A 20,000-nucleotide genomic window follows, 5' to 3' on the forward strand; every position below is an offset into this window, starting at 1 on the left:
TAGAGCACGCTTATAAAGAAGGCTGAATTTGAAAACTGGCCCATGTGCATCAAAAAGGTTTCTCTGGAAGCTTCCTTTAGCTGTAACAATCCAGGAAGTGGCCACACTCCTAATACTTAGGTCTTATCTATGAAAAGTAATCTTGATGGTTTTGTCCTAGAATGATTTTATTCCAATGCCACCTGGAATTTTTTCCTTCATTTCCTACAGCTTCATTTTTACCTCTCACATCTTCCTGGCCAACCCCCTAGACTTGAATACTTTTCTCATCGTTCCTTTAGAGGAGTCTCATCATCTTTCTAGAACATAGAGATCCATTCGACATGAGAGGAAAAAAAAATTTAGCATGTGACATTTAAGCGGGAAACATCATACATACAGGTCAGTTTGTTTTCTCAAGTAAAGTATTCCCACTGTTCTTAGCTATGCATAACTCGGTAATCTATGTTGGTATAATTTTCAATTGATCTGCTGAGACTCCAATGTTTGAGAAAACAGACTATTGAAGAGCACAAAGACAGGACTTTACAACACTGCGCTCTTACAGAGAAGTAAAACATCCAGAATGCGCCCACTTGATGGGAGTTTGCTGCTAAGCCTCTGCACAGGCTGAAAGCATCAAGACTTGGCCCTTACTGTGAAAACCAAATAACTCACTATCATCCACTAAGGACAAAAAAAACAAAAAACAAAAAACAACAAAACAAAAAAAACCAAAAAAAAACCCCCACCACTCCCCAAACCCTTTTCAAGACATCTGCCTCCATCTTTGATTCTCCCTTGGGTGGTGGTGGGGAGATGCTATGGTGTGAGACCCTATCTATAGTCACGTCTGGACATCAAAACTATTGTTGCCTGTAGCAGAAGGCTACCAGGTTCTCTTGTCTCTCTCGTTTGCAGAGTTCTTAACTTAAAACAAGTTGAGCTTGTAAGTTACAAAAACAAAAACAAAGAAACCAACCAACTAAAAGAATTCTTGATCTTGTAACCTAAGAAAGTATACTTCCTTTGTTCCAGGGTATGCAATTAGATACATTGGAAATAAAAGGTACATTAAATAAGAAGTTTCATAGACAGGAAAATGCTACTTTAAAACAGGCAGTGTCAAATGCTGTTTTTCAACTACTACCAAAGGGTGTTTCACAGGTGACTTCTCAGGGCTGATGGTAGCTAATTATTAGCTACCACTCCCTGCCTCCCATTCTAAGTGACTATCTCCTGGCAGAAAGACACAGCCAGAAGTTTTTTGTTTCATTTGTCCTTGGGGTTTTTATCAGCATAAAGAATGTGGACTGAGCCAAAGTTAGAATAATTCTGCAGCTAAGCAAAAGCGCCCCGTTTAACAGCCCCCATTAGTTGGGGCTGTTACATGATTAATTTGAGGGGAACGGAAGACAGTGATTTCTTTACAACTCACAGTTGGATGCAACATACTCAAAGTAATCCTGTAAATTACATCTTAAATCTTCAACATATTCTGAGCCGATAAAATAGTGGCATGATTGACCAAACTCCTTTTAAAAGTACACATATTACGATGCATCATAGTTATAAACAGATGGTATTTGGCCTCCTTCCTATTCTCAACATTTGGAATTTCTAAACTATGTGAATTAAACAATAATATTTTATAAACATACAAGGGATTTTGCTCACTGCTTTGTTAACATAGAAATTATACAATGCTGACATTTATTTAAATTTTATAAAGAAAACAACAGTGCGCATGGAAATAAAGCAAACTAAAATCAACAGAGAAACATGCTCTGTGCTCACCACCTCCGTGGCACTGGCCTGCTGAAGGGAAGGAATAATGGGTTGAAGAAGAAATTGTAGCTTAGCAGGCCTAATCCTTAGTACACCAAAGGTTCATTTAACACCTCTCTGTAAACAACGGATATTTATTCCATAATTGGCTATTTGACCATCAGTGTTCATTTAGTATGGAACCTGCTATTATGGAGTTAAAAGAAGTTCCCCTCCATTGGCTTGACAGCTTTCATAGTAGTGAAAGTGTCTCTCAGTTTTAAACACAGACACAGACACACAGACACACAGACAGACAGACAGACAGACAGACACACACACACACATTTCTCTGGTGACATTGTTGCCAGAGAGAAAAGGAAATGTATCAGATCTTAATTTCATTAAGTGAGATGTTTTTCTAAATTAATAGCTTTAACCCTTTATCCGGTTTGGAAGGGAGACACATTTGCTGTTCTGATGTACAGAATAGAAGGTGCTTCATTTTCAAACACTATTCTAAGGTTTGCAAAGTTTGCTGGGATGCATAACTAATGAATCAGCTACTTCAATCCGTTCTGCGATTCCAAAAGCCCCATCATCTCTCGTTATAGTCTCCTCTAAGTGTGCTCACCACATTCTTGGGCAGCTCTCCTGGGATAGGCTCTTGTAGGCCACTTTCTTTCAGCCTCTTTGTGTGTAGGGATGGAATATGGATTTTCTCACATTTTGACAATCTACTCATATCTTGAATCTACAATTTGAGGAATATTTCAAATCCTCTGGAGGAAAATCTTGAGTGATGTCAGAGATGATCACCAAAACTCTGGGTTAATTGGGTAACTTTTGGGGTCCAGTTGAACTTCACTTTTGCATGCAAACTTTTTTTGTGTGTGTGAAAAAGAGGGAGGATAACACACCGGATGTCGACTATATACGACGTAATTAATGCTACATGGAATGGGAAGGAAAGGCCACTGCTGGTACCAGGGAATGTGAACCTTGTTTTCCTTCACGTGTGTCTCTATACGTACACACTCAAATAGGTAATGATATGAGGCTTAGCACTCGTGTGGAAATGCTTTTTAAGCAATTAGAAGTTTCAAAATACTAAACAATTTTTTCATTTCTCCCAAACTTAGAGCAAGTGAAAGACAAATCTATGAGCTGCTTCTAAAGACTTTCTGCCCAAAGGAATTGCTTTAAATACTCCGTGCCTCTGCCCTCCTAGAAACAATCTGCGGTGGACAGGCAGGGAAACAGTTTATAATCTCCGATAGAGGCATGATGTACATGGAAGAAAAAAAACAACAACTAGAAAACCAACCCAATAACACATGTTTTGGGCATGTGATGTAAATGAGAGTCTGACAAGGCCAGAGTGGAGAGGAGTGTTTGAAATCCTATAGCCCAGGATCTTTGCTACAGTCCCTGTGCCCATTGCCCATCTCCACCGGGGTTTGCATTGGCCAAACTTAAAACAACTGTGTATGTGCGCGAGTGTGTGCGCGTTTGAGTGTAAGAATTAGCAGTTCTTGTCTGCCCAGTGCATCTTCTGATTCACGCGCCGAGGGCTGAGAGTAGCCACCTCACAACCCGGTCCTCAGTGCGCAGTGCCCCTGAACAGGCAGGGATGCTGAATGAAGCTGGCGAAACCCTGGGCTCGCGACTCCGCTGCAGCCCCGCGGGTTCCAGCGGCTGCGGCGCCCGGCCCTGCGCTTGTGAGGGCAGCGCGACGCGGAAAAACTCCGGTGCCCTGCTTTTGAGCGCCAAGGTGCTGCTCGCCCTCGTCCGAGCCAAGCGAGCAGTCAAGGGCAGAAGCCATCTGGCCCTCCGGAATGCCCTGCTACTGGCGACCCCAGGCCGGCACAGCACAGAGGACTTTGGCAATGCTCCGCCATTAGCACTCTCCGGCTGGGCATCCCGCAACTCGACCCGGAAAGTCCCAGACTGAAGAAATGGCCAGATCCCACGGAGGGTAGAGACTCAGTGCAGGGTGGGAGGGAAGATAGAGGTGGCAAGCCCCAGACAAGGAATCCTTAATCACAGATAAAAGACACCCAAAACCGTAGGCTACATTTTCCACGTGTCAGCTGATGGCCACGACAAAAGGAAACAGAACACGAAGGGGGGAGGTCCCCCATTTATAATGTGTGCAATGTAAAATGCATGAGGTAGTGACTACGGGTAGGTGGTGCCTGGGGCCAAATCGCAGCTGCACATTCGACAGAGTAGGAGGACAGTTTGCTGATGCACCCAGAGGTCTGGGGAACCTCTTACAGAAAAGACTATAAATACACTGCTCCAGCATATTTTGCTGCTTTAAAACTTCATTATTCATACATTTTTAAGTTTTAAAATTTGGTGCTTAAAGTGTTGCAATTTATCTTCAGTAATATCCTTACAAAACACACACACGCACACATACGCACACACACACACACACACACACCCCAGATTTTATTTTGCACTTTTGTAGATTCCATTTTATTGGCTTGGTACCGCCTACTAGAAATTTAGGGGCAAAGCCAACAGACTGAAATCTAGGGAAAGTAGCTGTAAGCAGAACAGCCTAAGTTCTCTCTGCCTCTCTGGATCAACTGGAAAAAGGACACTCTTGCTTCTTTTCCTTTTAACTAATCACGATCCCGAAACAGCCTCCACCCTGTCCCCTGGGATTTAAGATAGAGGTCTGTCAGCTACGCCCTGAGTTCTGCAGAAGGTAACTGTGCAAGGCTCCCTGGCTCAACCTTACAAAGCTCCATCCTTTTTCCTGACTGCCAACACTAAAATATACCAAAAGAGGCTAAATGACCTCGGAAATTGCACCACCAACCTGAGTTCGCTTTTGGATTTTCTGGCACTGCTGTATCAGTTCGGAAGGAGAGGGGTTGGTCTGCCTGCACATCACCGGCTACACTGCAGGCAACAAGGCCACACAACTCCTTAGTCATTTTATCAACCTCCCCCCCTCACAGGAGTAGCCTTCTTTTCAACCGTATTTTCCTCCAACACTTATGGTTTTTTTCCCACAGTACTTTAGGAAAAAAAAAATTCCAAATGCTTTTTCATGTGGTTCCAGTTAAGTGAGTTGCCCACACCCCAAATCATACCATTTGCATTCAAGATTAATAGCTGCATATCAGTGACTCTTAAATACCTTCTGACGCATAATTTCAATTTAAATGATCCTGACATTATTGGGCAGGCAAATGCCTGAACCAAGATGCATGTGGACTGGCTGCAGCCAGATGACAGTGCTACAGTTGGATTAAAGCACAGTTAAGTTTCTTCAACAGTTGAAGGCAGAGAGGCATCTTTTTCACTTCCCACGAACAGACTGGGAGATTAACAAATCACACAGGGTTTTGCCCATTCCCCACTTTCAGATGCATCTTTAGGTGAACTTTTCAGCATCCTTAGCATCCACTGCTGTGAGCTAGCCACACCCTCTGCACATTCTGGCTTCATTCCTCAGAAAGGGAAGGTAAAAGCAAGTTGGGAGATTGCTTTTTCTTACGGCTCGGCTCTCCCTCGGGTGCACCGTCCCACTGCCCTTGATTTAGGTGTGTTGTTAATTCTTACCACCCACCAAAGGCTTCAGTTTATATTAACAAGTGATGCTCACGGAGAGGTTTCCAGATGCCAGAGTAAAGATTTCTTCATTGTCTAATGGGTGGAGAAAGGAGAATGGCAATAAAACCGGCTCTAAGTCACTGGGAATCCGGCTTCACACATCAAGAGGATTTCTCTTTCTTTTTTGAATGTACTTATTTCTCTTTAAGTTCTTGTATCCCGCACCCCCCTCCTTTAAAAAAAAAAAACAAAAAACAAAAAACTCAACTTTGTGCATGGCTTCAAACTCAGTTTTTCTTTCCTAGTTTTAAGTGTTTATAATTGTCCAAATTTACCCCCTCCTTCCCTTAAGAATTTCACAATAAATCCCTGCACCAAATAAATTAAAATCAGCAACTTCAGACACTCAAGGAAGAGACATTAATCCACTTAGTAAAATACCCAGAACTCCCCCTCTCAATTTCAGCTCTTCTTAATGTAACGTTAGTAATTGCAGCTGGCTCCTTACACTTCCAGCCTCCCTTGTATTCTGAATCATATTGGCCTTGTTTAACCTTCATTTCCTCTTCTACCCCCCACATTTGTCCACATACTTTTCTTTGACCGGGATTCTTTTATCCTGCTGCCTGGATTGAAGGCAAAAAAAGAACGGAGCTAGGAGCTTAGTACTTTCTGGTAAAATCTTGTTCTGTCTCCACTGCACTATTAATGCTTTGTAAGTTTTTCATATCCTCCGGCTACATAGTTACTGCTCCACATCCCTCGATTGATCACTAAGTTCTTCGGGTTTTTCAGAACTGCTCCATAATCCTGAAGCAACAGCCTTTTCTTGGCTTGCTCTTTGGAATGTCTTTCCTGGCAAGGACAGGCATTTTGGTTTGACGGCAATTCTTAAGTTCAATTCAAAGCTAATTTGTTCAGTTAGGTTTTTGCTAGGATCGGCTGTGTGCTTCGCACTGTTCAGTCCTTCGGTGGTGTGTGGTGGAGGGTGGGCTGTGAGAACAAGATGTAATAGAGTTACATTGTACTTGATTATCAGTTTTCAAAACCAGCTGCATGCTTTGATATCTGTGTAAGGAAATATCAGAAGATAATATGTCATTGGTATTTATTACTCTATAATTAAGGATGTCAGTGTTTTCCTCTAAAAAAATAACCTCTATTTTCAGAAATTCATATCTCAGGCATAAATTTCCCTATGAATTGGAGCCTAATACCATATTAGAAGTTGCTTCTTTTTAAGCTACTCCTCCGTTCTTTCTCTTCTTGGGGAAATGTTTCAGGATGTTGTTCCTTGGTTGTCTATCTACTGGGGCTGAGAGGAAGCAGTCCTAGCAAGGCACATCTGAAGGTGCTGCCAGCGTCAGCGTTCTGCACTGGCCCCAGCCCTCTGAGAGAAGTGGGGGGCTGCCCTTCACAGCTTTCATCCATGTAGATAGACAACAGAGAAGAGTCAGTTCAGAAATGTCACAGGTGGCAGTTGGGGTCCAAGTACCAGGTATCAATGTGTTTAATGCATACATGGCCAGAGCAAGCATGGACCAAGCATGTCGTGAGGTACTGTTGACTTACCGCTCCAGGCTTCTTCTGATAGCCACAGAGGGGAGAACATAGCAAGCCAATAGTGGAAGATACACTTTCTACTTCCTTTTCTTTATCGGACTTGATCAATGGAACCAATCACAAACTCAAGAATGAGCCCCAGGCCTGTCTCTGCCTCCAGGGGACCTGATGCAGCACAGTGCCTCAGATTCCTATAAGCAAATTAAATTGTGAGGCCATAGAGACAAAGGTTGGACAAGAGGACCAATAGGTTATCCACATAGATGAATCCAGCACAATGTAAAAATACAGAGAATGGTAGAGATTGTTTCAGACATCATGCACATTCAAGGGTGGGATAACAACAATCATAAAAATACATAAAATACTAGCCACACTTCATGGTCTCTCCTGTGCCTCTTAGCATCAGCAGTATGGCCACAATGCTGCTCTCTTTTGTATGGAGGGAGAGAAATCAAATTGAAGATCCAACTGAGTAATGCAACATGAATTTGGTGTTTCTCTGAAGGTCAAATTCTCTCTCTTTCTGTAGCTCTACCATAGTCTGGTTCTTAAGTATGTTGGTCTGGTTTAATTTTCTCAGTTGTGAATTGGTCCTAGGAATGTTAAAGTTTCAAATACAAATGACTTCACATTCTAAAACTCAAAGTCGCAGGAGTATGTTTTCCCAGCAGGAGTGACACCCAGCACTTTACATTATATCTTTAAACACAGTAGCAGATAGAGAGTCATAGAGACATTATAGATTATCTCTTAAAACCATCAGTGCAGAGCTTCTGGGGTTGAAAATCAGATGGAAGAGTTCTGGAAACAGAAAACTGGGAAGTGCTGCGGGGATCTTTGTATGCTCAAGACAAAAGGAAGATACGTGGGTAGTAAAGTCTGACTTGTCCATAATGTGACTCAACATTTAGGCTACTGTGAAGGCTTTGGATCCTGTTAAGTAAAAGGACCTTTTCTCATGCATAATTTTTGACCACTTTCTCATTTTAGGAAGTCAAGAAAGGTTAAAGTGGGCATCAACCAGCCTTTACTACAGGCTGCCCAAAGTGCTTATAATTCCAGTCAAAAGGGACACTAAATAATAACATCGATAACAACACTTAAGATGCACAAGTATGCAGAAATCAAGAGTGATGCTAAACCTTTCAGAGGCAATGCAGAGAAGGAGCCTGTCAATCACAGAGGGAGTGAGCCTCTACTGCAGGGTTGTCCCCTTTTCACCAGAACTCCAAAGGAACAATTGCAAAGCTGGAACGAATCCTCACCTTTTCTTGCAGTATTTCAATCACATTATTTACTTTCTTTGAACAGCAGGTAGAACGGCTTGTTTTAAAACTTCCTCAGCTGCATTTTAGGGACTGCTTTAAGGGAAGATGTCCTATATCTCAATTCAGGTTTTAAGATGAAACACATCTCTAGGATATTCTCTTCACGGTTAAATATCACATCTGATAATGAACACGCCAGTGTTCTGCCAGAGTTATAGGCAGTGGAGGTGAGACTTGTTAACGTTCTAGAGAAGAATGGAAACCACAGAGCACGTCAGCATTAAAGGACATCAGGGAAGCATCTGAAGCCTGGCTCCACCACCCATGGGAAGTATCTTGAGGCTTACATGAAATCTTTTTTGTGGCTCATGATATTTCTGGGTAGCAGATGCTTTCTCTAAAACAGATTTTACTTTTAAAAATATCAAATATAATTAACACTTTCAACATAAAATGAAGTGTTTGCTTCCAGATGCATTTCAAGGTGTTGAAATTAATCCATGCAGCCTTCTATGGGTAAGAGTTTCCATTATATTATGGGTTTTACTGTCCCCTCTATGTCCCATGCTTGAAGACTTGGGAATAAGAGCAGGACATTTAAACTTAACTGTATCTAAAAGATGCCTACTAAAGAGGAATGTTTTGATAGCCTTTTGATATATCTTGACCAATATGGTGTAAATTATGAGGTTAAGAACTGTATATCCTATTAACTTAAAAAAAAAAAGACTAGGTAAAAATAGGACAAGCATCCTAGACAGTGCATCAAATTTTTGAGAACGGTAGACCTTTAAAAAATGTTTAGAATAAAAACAAAACAAAAACCAAAAAAACAAAACAAAAAACAACAGAACAACAACAACAACAACAAACCAAAATAGAATTGCTTATAGAAGACCAAAAGTTCCAAAAAACTAAACCCAAAAACTCCAACAATACTAAAACCCAGAAAATACTGGGGCTATTTAGCCTCTCTTCTTCTTCTTTTTTTTTTTAAATTTTTTGTTTTGTTTTTTGAGACAGGGTTTCTCTGTGTAGCCCTGGCTGTCCTGGAACTCACTCTGTAGACCAGGCTGGCCTCGAATTCAGAAATCCGCCTGCCTCTGCCTCCCGAGTGCTGGGATTAAAGGCGTGCGCCCACACCACCTGGCTTAGCCTCTCTTCTAAAACACTGATGAGTCTATGCATTCCCAGTTATTCCCTGACTTAGAGCATTGGCTGGCTTGTTAGAGCCAAACCTACCATGCCACACAAAGTTATTGAGAAGTACATGGATCAACAAAGTTTGTATTATTTAGATGTAGAATATCGAATGTGACTTGTATAGTTTTTCTTCCGTGGTAACTACAATGTAGATTCTTACCCTGTGCGAAATGATGAGGACAGGGAAAACATAAGCTGATTTGGTTTATGAGTGAGGAGAAAAATCCCACGTAAAGTTATATGGAATATTATTATCACAGTTGCCCAAAATCAGGAAAACAGGGCTAAGGATGTAGCTTGGTGGGTAGATTTGCCTAGCATGCATAGAACTCTAAGTTCTAATGTCCTAATATCACACAAGCCATAGTGGTACAAATTCTAGCACCTGGAGGCTGAGGAAAGAGGACAGGTAGCTCAAGGTCACTCTGGACTATAGAATGTTTGAGATGAACTGGGGGAACAGAAGACCCTATTTTGGAAAAAAATAAAACAGGAACTATTTAAATATTTGGGACACACTCTCTGAAGACATTTAGTTTTTTTCCCCATTAATTAGTTAAAAAGCACCATAGAAAACCTCTGGGAACTAAGCATTCTTTCTTGGCCACTTGTGAAAAACATCTTTTTGATTGGATCATTTCATTAGAGAATATAAACCTTGGTCAAGAGGTGTATCCACAAGCTTCTTATTTATAATGATATCTTTTGTTTTGCTCTCAAATGAATCATTCCTACTTTATTCTGAATTCCAAAGTCTTTGACAGGAAGGGGCTTCTGAGAGTTTCTGGGACCTTTATTTTATGTGCAGGGCGGGGTGGGGTATCTTAGTCTAGTGACTTCCGAGTAGTCAAGGACAAGCCAGTGACACAGTGGCCCCCACATGCAATGGTTCTCGTAGCAGGTGAGAATGACTTTAATCACAGACATCTTGTGGTTTCCGCTGCTTCCATCTCCTGCTTTGAAATCTGCAGCTCTCAGGAATTTCTTTCCTGGTTCACTGAACTACATGACTCTCTTTACCCTAGGACTGTGTGTGGCTTCCTAACCCTGATTGATTTTCTGATTTCTATTTTGATACCTATCACATGGGCTCTGTAGGACTTCAGTGCAACCATCTGCTCCATCTTGGATGCCTGTTAGACCACCCAGCTCCTCTAGAGAACAGGGTTGGCCCTTGTCTAGTCACCTCTCTCTGGCTTTTTCTTCTCTACAGTATATAGAAGCTATTCATTTCAATAGCCAGGGAAGCTACAATTTACCTGTTAGTAAACAGAAGATGGTTTATCAACAGACTCTACCTTAATGACTACAAATGTTTACCTCCTGCTTTCCAGAATGCAAAGAAAGTCTTGGAAATGTCATAATATGTAACAAACATTTGCAACACAGATCCTTGTTCATCTTTACAAGAGACAATTGTATTCTGTCTTCACTGACACAAGAAAACATTCAGTAAGAAACAGATAGGTGCACACACTTAGACGCAAATGAATATGCTAATTAAAATTGCAGCGGGCAGTTTATTAAAAATGTATTTTACAATCCAGCCATTTAAAACATCTTTACACCAACAAACAGAGCAAGAATCATAAGTGACTTATTTCAAGAAGAATATATCTATAGTTGGATGCAAGTATTTTTGAAGAATTTTATACCAAATTATGTTTTGTTATAAGCATTCTGATTTTTCTATTTTTACCCACAGGGAACAAATTTTAAAACAAGTATCTCGTGTTCATTTTATGGATGAGAGGACTTCACTCACTGAGTCTGCCATGTTTGTCCGAATTACAGCTGTTTATCTTGCAAGTTTCTTTAAGATTAATTAAATGCAAATGAAACTCTGTGAATCATGGGAATACCTGCCAGACCCCTTATTAATACCTTCACTTAAAAACTCCTTTGCCAGAGAGTCATTAATTTGCTAAAAGAAAAGTGCTAAAGCAGCCCTTTGCCTACAGCAGCTTTGAGATGGCTGCCCAATTAGTTCAGTAGCATTCTGATCCTCTTTCTAGGCCCCGTGGCCCTTTGAGGACACAAGAAGGCTCCGATGATAACCTGGCAACCCAGGTAGAAACTCAGCCAAGTGTGAGTGTTTGAAGCTGCAGTTTGGCTGCCATCGTGTCGGCAGAAAGAAAGAATTCAGGCACCATGTCATCCAGTACAAAGGATAAAAACGGATTCAACCGGAAATTCAATGTGGCACCACATATGGGATACATGAGTGCGGTTATACAACAGGCCACAGATTTTTTTTTGAACAGTCTCCTACATGTGATGCCGAGGACATGTGTAACCATCATAACGTCTCTAGGAATCTGTATTTAATTTGAGTTGGGGTGGTGGCAGGGATTGGAGATCTGAAGCCGCCACAGGTTTGTGGCAGATGGCTCTGTGTCAGCTATGACAAGCAGCCAGGCTCGGCTTCCTCTGCAGATTTTCTTTTCTCTCTGATCAGGTAAATATGGGCACACTCTGGAAAGTTCTTCAGATTCTGCCTTAGGCTGCAAGTTTGCGACTTAGCCCCATCTGTCACAAATCTTCCCTGGGTTCTGTTGTGAGCAGAGACCTGAATTTACCATGTAGGGCTGCCCAAGAAAATGGAGCCACTTCACCCTGTAACAAGGGGGAGGAAGAGATTAGAAAGCAGTGAATAAGCACAAGGCCCCGAGACAAGAGGATGCAGCAACTCCTGCTGCAAACTTGCTTCATCTCTCCAACTCTCACCCCAAAGCCATCAAGTCCCGTCACCCTAAGAACACCTGGCTTCTGACTGCTTTAGTGTCACTGCATTTTAACCATGAGAGGACGCTGTTTGAACATGGGGACACTGCTGCATACATTCCCTGGTTCATGCCATAGATGGCTGCTCTTAGAAGTTTACCACCTGTCTTAACTTTTATACACAAAAGGTACACAGTACTTTTAATACACAGCTTTGTCTATGTGAATTCTACTCTTAAGCAGCAAGGACACAAGACAAATGTCTTTACTAGTACATGGAATTTATAAGGTGCTTCACATTTCCAAATGGGTTTTATTCATTATTTCATTATAGCACTTCCTCGGGGGAAAATGCTATTATGGTTGAAAGAAAAAAAAAAATCCAGATCTGTAGATGAGTCACGAACTTGCAGATGAGGCCAAGAACTTACCTATGGAGAAAGACAAATCTCAACTAAGGAGAACTGGCCAAAACAGGGCCAAACCACAGAAAATCATGGGAAGGAAAGGGAATGAAAAAGGAGGGGAGTGTAGGAGAAGGGAGAGGACGGGAGGGGCGGGGAGACAGGAAAAGGAGAGTGAGCTGTAGACTGAGAATTGGCATCGCAGTTCCCAGGTGTTGCTGAGAGATTTTCCGTGGTTAAGATATCACTATAGACCTTTGCGTTTTCTTAGAAGAAAGTAAGATTTCAGAGCAGTGCTGCCGCTGCTGGGAAACACCTTGTCCATATTTAGACTATGAATTTAGACTATGAATGTCTCTCAAGGGGAGCTCAGAAGCAGCATGGCTGTGGTTTGGATGGCTGGAGCTTGACAGAATGAAGACAACTGCAAATGGCTTTTCTGGGCACCGGGTCTGCTTTGTAAGCATAATCATTGTTTGGAATTAGTTTTAGACAAAAATCTGAAAATTCTTTCCTTCAAATAATAGATTTTATAAGTCTCAACTGTTGAAAAACTTAAAAAGGACAGAGTAAAAATCAACAGTTACCTTCTGAAAACCTTAAGAAACTCCTGGCCACTCTTAAAAAGTAAAAGACATGGCCTTCCTTTTCCCTGATATAGAAGTACACACAAAAACATACACATTCAGGCATATACACACACAAGACACACATTCATAGACACATGCACATACACAGACACACACAGATACAGACACATACCCATAAACATACACATAAAGACATACCCACAGACACTTGCTTATATATAAGCACAAACACAAGTGTGCATATGTGTGCACATGTACATGCCACATACACTCAAGTCCCATTGATAAGTTTGTAAATCAAAACAAGGGAGGAACAGGATAGACATGAAGCCTGTGCTGTCAGTCCAGGTGATGTCTAACTTATATACCAGCTCCATTATGTTCCTGTTCTATTTGCAATATGATAGTAAGCGTACTGTAAAAGTCAATACACCTTGCTCTGTTGCACTAGAAATTTGTTTATAGTAGCTGAGTGGCCTAGAGGGGCTCTTATTGTGAGGGAAGTACATGGTTAGTGTAATTTCCTACCTGGAGCAAGACACAGCTTAATGTTAGGAGAAAGTAACAGTCAAAACCTGTGTGTAATTCATACATGTAAACTTTTTAAGAAGTGGTTTTTAGATTATTTTAGATAAAAAAGCTTTCGATTTTATGATTATCAAAAAAATATTTACTTTTTACATGTATTAGATTTTTCCAATGATATTTTATGCCTGTGTGTATGTGTGTATAAAAGAGAGAGAGGGAGAGGGAGGGAGGGGGGAGGAGACAGAGACAGGGAGAGAGATACATACACACACACACACACATGCACACATAGATACATATATACATATAGAGGTATGGCCTAAAATCATCCAGGTGACAAGGTCATAGGGCTCTAATGCGGAAAGTCATTTTAAGAAACAAAGGAACACCAAGAGTGAATCAGTTGTGCCTGCTTCAAATCCTGCTGAAAGTGACAGCCCCCACACTCAGTCATATTGAATGTGTAATGTTTCATAGAAGAAAATTAATATTTTCTCAGGTATTAGTGATAATTGTATCTAAAATTAGTATTTTCTTGTATGAAAATATTAATTTTCTTATATGAGGTTATGTTAATTCATATAAAGGAATCATATATTAATAGTCTTACTCCAGTCATTACATTTCTAAGTCTGACTCCTTATGAAAAAGTCTACTCTAAGATAAACTCTAAAAGGTACAAAGCCCAAATGATTTTAAACGTGAACCTTTAACAACAAGAGAAGGTGTAAACCGTAAGAGGGACAGACTGATGATTCCGTGACCTTCTGTGCTTTTGGATCTCAGAAGCTTAAGCTTTACAAAGCAAACCAGAACTGTCCAGTGGAAGGGAGAGTGAAGAGGAGAAAAGACAAGACTTTTAAAAGCCCTTGCATTCTTCTCACAAGCACACAAAAGGTTCTCTGCCATTGCATAAGATATGGACGCTGCCCCGCAGGGAAATGAGTCTGGTTTATCCAGTGAGAGCGATGCTACCTGTGAATAAACATGAACAGGCAGCACTGAAGCCACGCCTGTGATCCACGCTATCTTTCCGTCACATTCACTCTTACTCCTATGACCTATGTTACTCTAACACACCAAACTTGAGACCATTCCTAGCATTTTTTATCCAGTGCCTCTTAATGGGCCATTTGTCTTAAAGCTCTCAACTATTTATAATTTTAGATACATTTCTTTAAATTTGGAGAGTAATTTTTAGATAACAATTATCATTAATATCTATCAATGAGGCCATATACAAAGGTGTAGCATAGATTTAAAATTACAATGCATTGAAGAATACATAAAACATACATGTAAATTCTTATAGGTTAGTAAATTATAAAACATTGAGTTGTGGGGTTTATCATGTGAAGGCTGGAGCTTTCCATCAGCGCTAAAATGGTGCAGTTCAAGTTTGAGTTATTTTTTAAGTACGTGAAGAATTTTGTGTATTAACATTATACACCAAGCTAACATTCCTTCAGATTTTTTTTCTATTTATTTGTAAAATAAACACTATATCCCAGAAGGGTGGCAATTCTATTGAAAAAGGTCAGCTTGAAATCTGTTTCCTTTCAAACCACAGACAACTGTTGCAGGACCTTGTGAAACAGTTGAAGACTCAGATGTAGGAAAACAGGGTTAATAGGGTTTGACCCTAACCAACATTAAAACAAATACATTTGATGATATAACATATCTGTAAACATTTTATCAAAAATTCTCCTGAGGCATAACAAAAAATTGGTATTTTAACTGGGAACTTACTGAAGTAGGTTCACATCACAAACATAACTTGAATCCACTTAGGCCAAAACATCTGTTTTCTTAACTTTCATGATCTTCATATTCTGCCTGCCTATCCCACCGGGATTGACCGATGCATGTTGTATGAGAACACAAGTACGACTTAACTGTGGAAGGAGCACACACTGGGGCTAACCTTGAGGGCCTAGACTCTTTGGAGGCTTCACAGGCACGATGCAACAGTATCCACTCCGGGAGCCACACTGAAGCCTGGAACTGTGCAGTCAGCATTTTAAACTATCATGAGCTACCTTCTGAACCATCGCCAAGTTAATAGACAATGAAAGATAATGAGCTTGAAATTGGGTGTTAAATTGCATTTTTGGTTCTCTCCCTTTTTGCTGAAGTTTAACTGTTTCCTGGAGAAATAAAGTCATGTTTTCATGTATCACTCTGTAAACATGTATTTTAGGCCTTGAAACAAGGGAGGTAAAAGGCAGGAGTGTATTTCATGCTGAAGGTTATATATTAACAAAGGAAATTAGAAGTTTCTGAATTATAAAAGTACTAGATTGTAAACTACATTAGCCTTAGAAAAAATGAAGACGCTACGGTCAAAGTCCATCAAAAGGTGAATTATTCATGGCCTGGAGCTACCTCTGAAACCCAGAAAGCAGACCCCACACTTCAGCTCCTTACAGTGTTTTGGGGGCTCTTTGTGCTGTTTCACAGTGTAAGAGGCTGGACTCAGGTAAGGAGAGAGGTGACTGCTGAAGGTACTATCGATAGGAACCATTTGCCTTGACATTTTCAGCCAAGACCCATGGACCTGACTCTAAAGAAAAGGAATTTTTAAGTCTCATTTTAACCAGAATGAGGGGAATACAACTTTTGAAAGGTGCCTTTAAAGTAGTTCAAAAACCAACAACAAACTTCACTAATGTCATTCAGTTAAATTTTTGAGGCCTTAAGATTTCATTATGCTGGGAAGAAAGGCTTATTCTTATTAGTATAATTGTGGACTCTTCCCTTCACTTCCTTTTAAACTAATGAGTTACATTAATCCAGGTTCATTTTTATAAGCCTCTTGAGGCTGAATGTACAGGACAGTCATCTTAGAAAACAATAAATTAAAAAGCAAGCGTGTACTGTGCATGGGGTGCACGTATTTCCTAAGACCTAGGTTAATACAACTGGCATGCAGTTTAATTAATCCTTGTTAGTGTAACAACCAACACCCCTCCCTAGCATGTTTCCTTTAAACATTACTATGTTAATTAGATGGTTTTTAAAAAAAATTTTCTTTGTACTTAAATGTGGCATTTCTAGCACGTAAATTTCTTCTCAATAGCTACCTTATAAAGATGTTTTCTTACAATATCTGGCCTCTTGCAGAAACTCTTGAGCCTTTTTGAAAGCTGTTCAGGTGTGGAATACAGATACTCAGCTGCAGGAAAAACAGATACATTTTTAATGAAACAAAAACCTCAAAGCACACACTCGATATTAGTCACTTTACTAATTAAAAATGCATATTGCTCTGTGCCGCCTCATGTTTTACATTATTTAAGCATGATTTTATAAGGTTACCTCAGCTCACAAGGATGTTTAATGCTAAATAAGACTGTGTAGTTGTGCTGTTTAGACATCTCCTCTGGGTGATTAAAATACATTATTCTAATGCAGCACAATGCATATGTGATATATTTAGTGATGAGAATTTTTCACAGAACCAGTACTGTAGCTGTACGGACTCTGTACAACAGTTGCATATTATTAACCAGTCAATTGTTTAAAGAATTTGGTATGACTTTCAATCCTTGAATTTTCTCTGTGTATATCATTAAAAAAAAAATCTGTTAGCAATTGCAGCGGTACTGACCTGCTTATAAAAATCCGTCATTATGAGATGTGTATGCTAACAATAAAGAATGCTATTTGAAAACTTGCTTTTTTTGTTATCTTAAAAGAACAGATGGTAAATATAAGCTTACTCTAATGTATTAAAACACATAAAATTTTCCTGAACACTAACATGTTGACTTGCCAAATAAACAATTGCTCCTACTTAAGTTTATTTTCAAACTTTTAGTTTAGCATGAATCCTGTATTAAATCACAACAAAGAAAAAGCACATGAAAGCAGCTACCTGGAAAGATTTCAGGATAAACCAAGTCTTTGGGACAGAGTGGGTAGCAGCCACAGTACACAGCTTCCAACCTGCAGAAATGTCAGAAAGAGGACAGGAGGACAGCAGGCATGAGCATTACGGTCAGAAGGATCTGTCTGTCTAAGACAGCAGTGAGAGAGAGCCCAGAGCTACCCGGGACAAAAATCATGGTCGGCTCCTAAACGCCAGAGCTGCTCTTTGCGAGAGTCTATTGACCATACCCGACTTTCCTGGGACAGAACCGGCAGCATATGCTTTGTTCACTGAATTAATCAAAGCGCAGCGCTGCATTTTTGTTGTTTCTAAAATACTGTTTAACACATTTTATAATCAGCAGATAAACACATTCAACAACATGGAAAAGTATGGACAGCTTTTCTTAATAATGCTGCAAAGACTCAGAATGTTCATTTTTCAAAAAATGTTTAAATAAAATAGCAAATACTTTAGCAGGGAAGCTGTAGAAATGATCGAGGCACTTTTAAAGCAGCAGAAAAAAAAATTTACAATCTGTTGTGATGGGCATTTTCAGTTCAAGCTCGTGCTTGGAAACAATTTGTTATTATGCAGATGTAAAACTCTCCAATTGTGGAAAAACTCTTGTTCAGATCATTTTAATGAACATTTTGCTCTTCTGACTGAAAATCAGCTTACTTTCTATTTTATCAGAAAAGAATAGTTTTACTACTAAACAAACACAAAGTTCTGCATTGAGAGTCTTCCTAGGGACTATCTCTGCTTTCTTCCTGTCCCAGCGGTAGGGGGCTAAGCAGAGGGAAGGCACTGCCCCTTGCAGTCCTGCTAGGTTTGCATAATGGCTATTGATCTGACGTATCACAAACCTTGAAGATACCACTGTCATTTCTGTTGGCTAGAAATTATGCAGTGAAATTCAAAACACTCTTTAAAATATGTTTATTTTATGAGAAACTTTGAATTGCATCCAAAATGTTGACCAAAGGCGGAATTTATTTTGAACTGCAGAATTTTTTTCAGTGCAAGAATGATCTGAAGTCATGTCAATGTTTACCTTGTTTATTTACAGTGACAGAGTACATGCAATTTAAACTGTTTTTAAGTGGGTGATGGTTTCCCTATTTTTATGATGTTAAACTGAAATTAGTTTAAAGAAAAAGTATTCACTTTGAGCTACAATGTTTGGAAAACTACTAAGTTGTTACCAAACACAATAGAAAAGCAAAGGTTTTAGTTACCGATTATCAACTGCAGAAGACAAGCTATCTCACCCTTCCCTAAATGCATAAGTATGATCAGCACAGCTATAAATTACCCTGTGCTGTAGTACAAATCATAAAACAAAAAACTTTTGAGAATGTCAACCTTGATGCACTTCACAAACCATTAAAAAAAAAAAAAAGCAAGCACAGTGCCTGAAGTCACTCAGTTCTAAAATGCTGTGCCAACGGAAGCGTAAATACACATGAACACTCTCTTATAATGACATAAAGTTAAGAGTAAAGTCACAGGCATGTCAGAAAGTGCAGATTATCTGCTTTTCAATAATGGATTTGAATTACTCTATACCCAAAAAGAAAATCACAGGCTGATTTACATTTTGAGTCATCATATGAGTATATACCATACTATTTCCAAAATGCCTCTACTAATTAAAATATCATACAATAAGAGAGGAACAGCATTATTTGATATAAGAGGGAAAATTAAACAACAATAACAACAACCTAGATTTTAGTTTTTATTTGCAAATAATCTAATTCATACTTAAGGTTCTAACTTATTAAACAACCAGAACAATCTCTTTTGGCTAGTTTTGACTTGTTAAAATACTAGTGTTAATATTTAGCTTGAGATTACATCTTAAAATACATGACCAAATCTATACCATTTAAAGATAAATCACATATCCTACTCATAAGTTCCTCATATTTTGTTATTCTGAAAAACACTCCTGATAATACAATTATTCATCATTTCGATCCTTATGCACTACCAGTTAAATAATAAATAGGGTTCCAATTGATCTATTGTTAAAATGACTAGTAAATGACCTTTTTATTCCAATTAACAAATCATCAGCTAAATCTATGAATCTTAATATTCAGATCTATTCACTTCAATTCATACAATTTATCTGCAAATAGTTGTTGGGCTTTTGATTCTAAATATAATTAGCTGATAATTTTGCTTGGCTGAATTACTTTTCTGGAGGGCCTGCAAAGGCTCTCAGTCGCATTATCTAGCAATAATGAATCTGATAGGTGAAATTTTTTACTGTAATGAGGATGAGACACAGTTGTGACACCTGAGTCTACTAATAACAGAAGACTGCTAATTATCGACAGCACTTTTTTTGTGTGATGCAAGGAGAAAAAAAATCCCTCATTATTAAAAAATAAAAAGTTACAATTATAAGTGACACCGGAGGAGAGTAAATAAAATGGAGTGATTAAAACATCGCTGCTTTAAGGGTGTTTTTAATTAAGTGGAAATGCTAATGTTGTCATACTTAGCA

The 20,000-nt window shown here is 39.4% G+C and overlaps 1 protein-coding gene across 14 annotated transcripts in view; it reads right to left on the minus strand.

Moving 5' to 3' along the window:
* Positions 1-10,851: 10,851 nt before the first annotated feature.
* Positions 10,852-20,000, minus strand: part of Gtdc1 (glycosyltransferase like domain containing 1) — a 365,277-nt gene continuing 356,128 nt past the window's right edge. For all 14 annotated transcript variants that reach the window (XM_029469968.1, XM_029469955.1, XM_029469956.1 and 11 more), the window contains 3 exons: positions 17,486-17,556; positions 16,692-16,783; positions 10,852-11,975 (listed from right to left, as the gene is read on the minus strand). In XM_029469968.1, coding sequence (XP_029325828.1) covers positions 11,892-11,975; positions 16,692-16,783; positions 17,486-17,556 — 247 coding nt within the window. In that variant the 3' untranslated portion in view covers positions 10,852-11,891. The remainder of the gene's footprint in view (positions 11,976-16,691; positions 16,784-17,485; positions 17,557-20,000) is intronic.

Source organism: Mus caroli, chromosome 2 (genome assembly GCF_900094665.2).
Source record: "Mus caroli chromosome 2, CAROLI_EIJ_v1.1, whole genome shotgun sequence".
NCBI classification, from domain to species: Eukaryota; Metazoa; Chordata; class Mammalia; order Rodentia; family Muridae; genus Mus; species Mus caroli.